Source organism: Leptopilina boulardi, unplaced genomic scaffold, assembly GCF_019393585.1.
Source record: "Leptopilina boulardi isolate dan_hultmark-lab unplaced genomic scaffold, ZJU_Lbou_2.1 LbouV2_393, whole genome shotgun sequence".
NCBI classification, from domain to species: Eukaryota; Metazoa; Arthropoda; class Insecta; order Hymenoptera; family Figitidae; genus Leptopilina; species Leptopilina boulardi.
In genome coordinates this window covers 1,712,381-1,722,057 of record NW_026137966.1, presented here as the reverse complement: position 1 = coordinate 1,722,057, position 9,677 = coordinate 1,712,381, and the positions used below count along the sequence as shown (strand labels likewise).

General features: G+C 28.7%; 1 protein-coding gene across 1 annotated transcript; it reads left to right on the top strand.

The window, feature by feature from the left end:
• Positions 1–218: 218 nt before the first annotated feature.
• On the top strand, positions 219–4,070 carry LOC127288729 (uncharacterized). The gene is made up of 8 exons (XM_051316362.1): positions 219–436; positions 1,115–1,231; positions 1,392–1,511; positions 1,632–1,757; positions 1,894–2,076; positions 2,186–2,396; positions 2,490–2,649; positions 3,610–4,070. The coding sequence occupies exons 1-8, from the start codon at positions 381–383 to the stop codon at positions 3,888–3,890; spliced, it is 1,254 nt and encodes a 417-aa protein (XP_051172319.1). The 5' UTR covers positions 219–380; the 3' UTR covers positions 3,891–4,070.
• The last annotated feature ends 5,607 nt before the right edge of the window (positions 4,071–9,677 follow it).

Below are 9,677 nucleotides of genomic sequence, written 5' to 3'. Positions count from 1 at the left end.
ACTGAGAACTCGATGTACTGGTGGTCACTTGCGGTATAATCCTCAGAGACCCGCCAGTCGCATATGCGGCTAAATATTTTGGAGGATGCGATCGTTAGATCTATAATGGATCCGATCGCATCCCTCCGAAACGTCCATGTTTTCCCCCGGTTTACAACTACTAGGTCGTTTATTAAAAAATACATTTTATTTAAGTTTTCATAATTGTATAGATCATGGAAAACAACATGGAACCGAAGAAGCGTTAAATGTTTAGTAAAAATCAAGTAAGAGTGTAGAGTAAAGGGAGAAGCATTACCACTCCCAAGAACGTTTTGTCTACTTCCGAGGATGAATTACAAATAAAAAAGCCCAAAAAATCATCTTCCTTGGGTGAAAAAATGGATACTTTAAAAAAACTAGCAGAAAAATTACAATTGAAAGGAACTACAAATATGTAAGTAATTTTGACATTAATTTTATTATATTCAACAATAGAGGTGTGCAAAAAGTTCGGAGCTCGATCGAGCTTTTCGAATTTCGAGTTGAGCCGAGCCTTATCAATTCGAGTTCAATCAAGTCGAGCTGTGTAAAATGCTCGAACATTTTTTAGTATTCGTGCTTTTTCAACTGCACTCGAGTGCTCGTAAGATTCGAGAACTCGATACTTCGAATCAAGCTCGGGCTCTGCTCGATTCATCCATTCAAGTTTTTTGCACACCTCTATCCGACAAGTAAAATTACTGAATATACGAAAAATAGATTTGACACCCTTAAAAAATGGACATTTCGTTGTTCATCTGTGAACATAATACCTATTCTTATTAGCAATCTACTTTTAACTTAAATGTTTTTTCTTGCTTTTATTGACTGTTAATCTGTGAAAAAAGAATTGATCATTTTTAAATATTTTTCTGGGTTTCTTCAATTTACTTTTTTATTTATTTTTGCTGCTCTCTACTTCATTCTTCGATATGACCTGTGATGGAAAATTTTCCACCAACCAAAAAGACAAAAATTTATAAATATAATATTCAAAATTATCCTTCTAAATTTTAATATTATGTATATAAAATAAAATGTTTTAGTTAAATGGCTCTGTAGATTCAAAAAAACATTTTTACACTTTTTCAAGGTCCGGTGACAAAAATTCTGCTAATCCAGTAATTGTAGCTGGTTCCGATAATTCACCAATACTTCGTGTCTCTCAAGTCACACCAATCCATTCGAACCAAAGAAAAATTGATAATTTGTAAGTGGACTTAACTTTTTTATTTTCTTATCTTATGCTACACCATTGGCTGTAAACCCTTAAAAATGAGTTTTAATTATATCACTCAATATTATCCTTCAATTACTAGATATTCCAGAATATTTTTTACACTATTATCTAAAAAAATTTTCTTTTTAAGGTCTCAAGAAAAGGATATTGTTGATGATTTAATAGCTGCAGCAAATTTCGACAATTCACAAATGCTTCGCTACTCGGAAAGTGAAAAATTAAAATTAAATGAGAAAAAAGCTGTTAATTTGTGAGTGAATTTACTCTTTTCCATCTTCATATCATGTACTGATTTGGACTTATCAACCTACAAAAGATACATAGTTGAATCTATTGAATTTAAACTAATTGTAAATTTGATATTTCTCAGGTCTAGAGATGAGAATTCTTCTGTTGTGGCTGACTTATTAATTACATCCAGTACTGCCAATGCATCACTTTTTTCCGACTCTGGTAAAAAATCTGACAAATCAAATAAAAAAAGTTTAGATAATACGTAAGTGAATATTTTTACTTTTTAAAATTATTTTAAATTAGAGATAACTGATATTTTATTTTAAAATATTCAATACATAAGAAATTTTTTGGAACTTTTATTTCCTAAGGTTAACAATAAATTTATTAATATAAAGGTCGCAAGTAAGGAATTCTGATGGTTCTGAAGAAGTGTTTAATAATAATTTGGGGAAAAACCCACTGTTTGATTCCAACATCTCTGAAACTAGCAACAGGATCGAAACTTTTACCGATATCCCAATCTTAAGCGTTCCTCTAGGAGCATTTGCAGAGTATGGTGAAATTTCTAAACATCTGCAGTTAGTATAAAGTTTATAAATTGTTTTAAAAACATAAAATTTTGTGAACATTTAATTTTTACTTTTTTATTTAATTTGAATTATTTTCTATTTAAATATTATTTAAAAGGGTTCTGGAAGCGAGAGTGGATGAAATTCATCAAAAAAACGAAGAGATTTTTAATCAAAATAATGAAATCCTTCAACTATTAAGGTCACGTTTCAGTACTGAACAACTGGCTAATAAATTATATCAGCACTTAGAAGGTTTTCCTCTTAGCACTGTAGAGCAGTTCTCTAATTTGGAAAAACAAGCAAATAAACATGAACGACAAAAAGTTGTAAGTGGTTTTTATTTATTTTTTTTAAAGAGAAACTTTAACTTCTTGATAATCAATAGTTTCATTTGCTGATTTTTCTTGAACAATTTTTAGCATGACCATTTAATACGATTAGGTGGTACAAGTTTAAAAGAATTCCTGAGTTGTGCACTTCGTCAAATTATGACCGACGAATTGGTCTTAAAATACACTTGGCAGAAGCAAAAATGTACTGAAAAATTTGGAGACACGAGGATTTCTAATATTTTATACCGTAAGTTTTTATACCTCATTCAGCACAATATTTTGTTAGAATCTTGCAAAAACCTTTCCTCATTGAAATTCAATAATTTTAATTTATTTAGACGCAGTTTTTGATTAAAACTAATAACATTAATTCCAATTAATAAACATTCTGCCAGTCATACGATAAAATTTAACAATTTTTGAATTATTGAATTATTGAATTACTGAATTATTGAATGAAAACTAGAGTTAAAACTCCACTCCGTAACATCAGTTTTTATTCAATGTTTCAGTTATTTTACCTTTTCTTGAAATTTTCTTTAGTGATTTGATTGAAAATTATTAAATCTTAACGTATGGCTGTCAGAATTATAAATAATTTCAATTAATTTTCATATTTTTTAACAAAATACCGTAAAAGCGTGATTTGTCTTTCTTGAGAGAATCACAAGAAGCGTTACGTTTTCATGTAATTTAATGGTTTTAAAAAATGTTTAAGTAAATATATGGAAGTATTTTGTAACTAAAGATTTATTAATGTTGACTTTAAGAGTTTTAGTTTGTTTTAATCTTATCTCAATACATGGGCAAAAATATTCATTTTATTTAGAAAATAATTGAATTTTTCAAAAATTCGTAATTAATGTTATTAACAGCACAAGAAAAAAAGTAAATATCTTTGATGAAAATTTTTGTAATTCTTGTGAGTTATCTGAAACAAATTTCTTTAGTCGTCAAATTTAATTTTTCGATATCTATTTTTTTACTACTTTTTGAGTCTTGAAGCTATTTTTTGCTATCTCATTTTCAGAATCACTTTTTTTTAAAAAAATCCCCTTTTTCTTTTGAAAAATTCCCCTATTTTTAAGTGAAAATACCACTGTGATCCTTATATTACTATACAAAATTTGGTGTTATTGATATATTAATATTATCAAAGATATATATAATATCAATATTTCATAGATATTTCCTTAAAATTTTATAGAAGCTGCTGTGAACTGCCCTTTATTCTCTGGACCAGATAGTAAGGCGGCGTTTAAAGAAGCTATGCTGGGGGTATTAAAATCTACGAAGCAAAGGTGTCGTAACAAATTAAAAAAATTTCCGAATCACGACTTTGAGAAAAGGGTCGAAAAAGCAATTGAAGATATAAGTGCTATATTAGAACCAGAGGCTGGCGATGGTGGTTCAGAAGCCGATGCGGAAGATGAGAATGAAAGTGGAGATGAATCATCCGATATTGAAGAAGACGAGAATTTTAATTAATCAAAATCAGTGAAACTGATTTTTAGTGTTTCGTCTAACTCACGCTCTTAATTAAGCAACCTTTTTAACTTTGTTGATGTTTTAAGGGATAATTACGGTAAATTTGAGGTTTTTTTCAAAGATTTTTTTTTAAAGTACAAAAAATTATTTGTTACTTAAATTTTTTTTTAAATAAAATACTCCCCTTAAAAATCTCCCCTTAAAACGATAGAATAATATAAAATTTTTTTTTATTAAACATGTTGTATATGAGATGCTCTATGTGTTTATTTATGATGCAAAAAAGTTTTAAAAAAATATATATTTATGTATATATATTAATAAATATTTAAAAATAAAGAATAATTTTTGTACCTATTTCTAATGTTACTACGTTTCTTGAGATTTTTCTTTTCATTTTTCTTATTATTAACTTTAAATAGTTACTTTAATAACCTCCAATAATATTCGGCATTTTTATCCAGCATTTTGCCGGCACGTGTGTGTCGGAAACACGGTCCGGCCATATAGCCAGCAATAGCACGCACATTGAGCTGCTTTCTGGCCGGCCCATCGGTTCGATCAATTAGACTACGGTCCGCGATATAGCCAGCCATTATGCAGGCATTTTGTTATCTGGGAATATACTTACCTCGATTAATTTCAGATTACCCTATTAATATCGGTTTTTTTGAAATCGTGTACCCCCCCCCTTCTAGCGACCACACAAATTTATCTACAGGGCTGAAATTTAGTACACATATGGGGAAATCTTACGTGCTAGTTACGAATTGCGTACTGCGATATCGGTGCCGCAAAAAACCTCCAAATTGTCAATTTACATTTAATTTACATTTGTTAATACTACTCACGAGTGTGAAAAGTAAAAAATGGTCTTGTTAGTCAAAATTAGATATTTAAACAACATATTTCTTCACTGAAATCGAAGAAATAGAGAAAATTCTGATGTAACTCGCATTAAATCTAATTTTTATTTAACGATAACTTTTTGAGCAATCGTTTTTAATGCTTGGGGTTTTTTGACATTCATTTATGGATTCTGAAGGATTAAAAATTGTGTATTAGACAAGTGTGCCACTTGTGATATGCGAGATAATGAGCTATTCATAAGTGTAACTACATTTTTGCTGATTTTTGAAAATCATCAATTTTCTTATAATACTTTTTGAGCGATCATTATTTAACATTCGCACATATAAAATTTTCATTTTCAGCTATCCAAGAAAAGAAATCTGGGTGATATAACATTGTGCCACTTAACATTTCTATGTAATCGTTCTGGGCAAACGCGCAACGAGTGCGTAACTCGTTCCCAAAAACATGGTTTTTCGACGAGCACAACAAATTATACGTAAAAAAAAGTACATATCCTTTTGTAATTTGTTGTTTTAGTATAAATAAATATGTGTGAAAAAGGCTCACCCTCAAAATTAACATTAAGGGTTGATATTGGACAATTTTTCACGAGAAAATTGGTTCATTAGTCTGTTTAAAGTGGCCTTGAAGAAAAAAATATATTGGAACGATCCCGGGTGGAATTTTGATGAATGTAGGTTTAGGCAAATGTAAGGGGGTGTTTTTTAAAGGGTTGTAAAATATTTGTAAATTTTCAAAAATGAAAGAGATAAGTAAAATTGCCCTAAAATATCAAAAAAATGGAAAACTTGTTGCTTTTATATATATGTACATGTGTTTGGTCTTAAGAAAGTATTATTTAAAACTGAATTATCTACAAAATCATCGATGGGGTGATATATACCTCTATTTAGAAAAATTATATCAAATCCATGAAGTTTCATTATTATTATAATTATAATTTACATCTTGTCAGGCACTTATAAAAATTTTGAAATTTATATGAAATGGTTAATTTCGATATTTTTTCCGATTACGATTTTCGTCCTTCTTTCGCCACAGAGATGATTTCTTTCTTGGGGTAGCTTTTCTGAGTATAAAACGATTGATATCAATAAGGATATCATCACAGTAAAAATAAAATCTTCTATAAAGATTACTCGTAAGTTTAATCAGTCTTAAAAATCAAGATAGTTTTAATTTAAATAGAAATTAGTGTGCATCTTAAAATAAAACTCATTTTCCTCCTTGAAATAAAATTCTATTTTAATTGTGAACATGTTTTTACGTTTATGATTAAGAAAAATGGAGTTAGGAACTTTGTTTGAAAACATTTTCTCTTAAAAATACGTTTTACCTGCACTCATAACCACAAAAATGAAAAATATGGTTTAAATCGAGTAGCTATTAAGAAATATGAATTACACGGGTAAAAATTTACTTATATTTGGTCCAAAAATAATAATTTATGGTAGAAAAAAGTGTGCGACTAAATTGAAAATAATTTTTTTTTTAAACAAAAAGAACCCAGCTCGTGAGATTTGCCCATATGGGCAAATCCACAGAACCGGCCGATTTTTACTTATCAAGATGAAAATTTTCCAAATAGCAAGCACACCTTTTATTTATGGTTTACTTTCTTTAAAATATATTCAAGAAGAATTATCTTCTTGCGTGATTCATTTTATTTTATTGCCGTTTGAGTTAAAAGCCAAAAGCGAAAATATTATTTTTCTTCTGGAAATTATAATTAAAAATGGCATTTCTTTGTTTTTTTTATATACTATTTGAAATATGTGCAAAACATTTTGAATAATAAAATATGATAAAATACAAATAATTAATTTTTTAATTATCAAAAATAAATTATTTATATTTTATCATATTTTATTATATATTTTATTTATTAGCATTTAATTTTTTATTTCTGTAAATTAAATTGTTTACTTACTAATTTTGATATTAACTATTTTAACCAACAAACTGACATTATTGACATCGATTTTGATATAACTTTGAAAATAAAACAAATGAAAGGATAATTCATTTTTCACGATTAACTAGTTAAATTTCGATAAATTTTTTTTTATTTTTAATTTGTAGACGTTATAAATTGAAAATATAATTTGGCGTTTGCATACAAGAATTATAATAATGTCTTTATATAATCACACATGTTTTCAACTCATCATATTTTATCCTGTAGTCGTGCTACTGAAAAAAGGCTATGTTGAAAATGGTTCACGCTTAAACATAGAGTGATAATTATTGGAATATTTTCTTTAATTCTGATTGCACTCTATTCTATGATACATACATTTGTTCGTCTGTTCACAAGCAATAAGCTCCAATTTGAAAAATTCAAATCGAATAATCGCCGCAAAATATATTTACAAAAATGTATAAACATTTCATTATTATAAAATAATGAGTAACGCCCCTCACAACACAAGGATATTCAGGATATCCCTGGGACGTCCTGGGGATATCCATTTGCTTTTGGCGATTCGGATATCCCTAAGATATCCTCTGGATATCCATGGACATCTCTAAGATATCCCAGGGATATCCAAACCGCCGAAAACAAATCGATATCCCCAGGACGTCCCAAGGATATCCTGAATATCCTTTTGTTGTGAGGGGCTACTTTCAACGACTATCATTTCTTTTTATTTAAGAGCACATATTTTTTATTACTTTCAAAACATTCTTCAATAAGTAAACTATAATTCACCACAGTTTGGAATTGTTCGGATCTATGCCGAACAAGTTATACCTATAAGAATTAAAATTTATACCTGGAGTAACACCGTAAATTCCATTTTTTAAGTTACTTAATTCGATTTTATTTTTTATAAAAGACTAGAAGGTTCACATTTATTCAATTTTCTTATTTCAATAGGTTCTCAGAGATATTACAAAATGGTTGAAGTATGAAAATAATTAATATAATACTTCTAAAATAGAAAAATATGTGAGTAACATGAAATCGGCCGGTTCTGTGGATTTGCCCATATATGTATTTTCGCGTGTAGATTACAGGAAAAGTATAGCGAACTTGATTAAAATTGATTAACATAATGTTGTCAAGAACAAACCATGAATTTTTAAGAAAAATGCCTAAAAATGACTATATACCCCCCTCCCCTAGCAGCAACATCTTTTGACATAGAGAGCTCAAATTTGGTACACTTATGTATTTTTACGTGAAAATTAAAGGAAAAATATAGCGAAATTGTTTCGGATCGATTTACATAGCGTTGTCAAGGAAAAATAAAAAATTTCGAAAAAAACGGTTTTATCCCCCTAACGCACACAATATTTAACCCAGATAGTTCATATTTGGTGTATGAATGTATTTTTGCGTGAAAATTACAGGGAAAAACATGTGAGCACGATTGGAGTTAATGATTAATTTTTATCAAATTGTTAAAGAAAAATGATAATTTTAGGGAAAGAAATGTATTTTTCGACATAGACTCTAAAAAATATTCTTTGCAACCGTCTTAAAAATTAAGGAGGAATAGTAATACAAAAACTAAAGACTTTAATGAAAAAGTTCTCCCTCAATTCTTATAAGAGAGATTCTTTTTCAATCGCCCCAGCCCAAAAAGTCAATGTTCTGGGATTGGCTTCATACTTTGGTAAATTGTTCTCCTATATGATAGTAATAAATCCCTAAAATATAAACTCATTAAAAAAATATTTGTAGAAAGTAAAGGGGGTTGAAGTTTTGACGTTAAGGGTAACATTGTCATTTTCAAATCCGTATAACTATGACAAAAGTTAATGGATTTTAATTTATCTATAATGAATTTTATTGCATTTTTCACGTACTTTTCAAAAATGTATACGAAATTTAAAAAAAAAAAATTTTAACCCCTTTTTTTTCAAAATCAACCCTTATTTTTCGATTTTCACCCCTTTGGGTATTTTTTTTTTTTTTTTTTATTTTCATTGGAAAGCTGAGGTTTTTTCCCATGAGCTATGTAAATATGAAAATGGGACAACAATAATTTTGTGAGTAACAGAATATTAAAGTAGGCGGTGCCGATAAGGGGTGTACCTGGAGATCATCTTTGAGGATTTAGATAGGCACCGCCTAATTTAATATTATGTTTCTCACAAAATTATTGTTGTCCCATTTTCATATTTACATAGCTCATGGGAAAAAACCTCAGCTTTCCAATGAAAATAAAAAAAAAAAAAAAAAAAATTCCCGAAGGGGTGAAAATCGAAAAATAAGGGTTGATTTTGAAAAAAAGGGGGTCAAAAATTTTTTTTTTTAAATTTTGTATACATTTTTGAAAAGTAAGTGAAAAATGCAATAAAATTCACTATAGATAAATTAAAATCCATTAACTTTTGTCAAAGTTATACAGATTTGAAAATTACAATGTTACCCTTAACGGCACCCTTATCGGCACCGCCTACTTTAATATTCTGTTACTCACAAAATTATTGTTGTCCCATTTTCATATTTACATAGCTCATGGGAAAAAACCTCAGCTTTCCAATGAAAATAAAAAAAAAAAAAAAAAAATACCCGAAGGGGTGAAAATCGAAAAATAAGGGTTGATTTTAAAAAAAAGGGGTTAAAAATTTTTTTTTTTAATTTCGTATACATTTTTGAAAAGTACGTGAAAAATGCAATAAAATTCACTATAGATAAATTAAAATCCATTAACTTTTGTCAAAGTTATACAGATTTGAAAATTACAATGTTACCCTTAACGGCACCCTTATCGGCACCGCCTACTTTAATATTCTGTTACTCACAAAATTATTGTTGTCCCATTTTCATATTTACATAGCTCATGGGAAAAAACCTCAGCTTTCCAATGAAAATAAAAAAAAAAAAAAAAAAAATACCCGAAGGGGTGAAAATCGAAAAATAAGGGTTGATTTTGAAAAAAAAGGGGTTAAAAATTT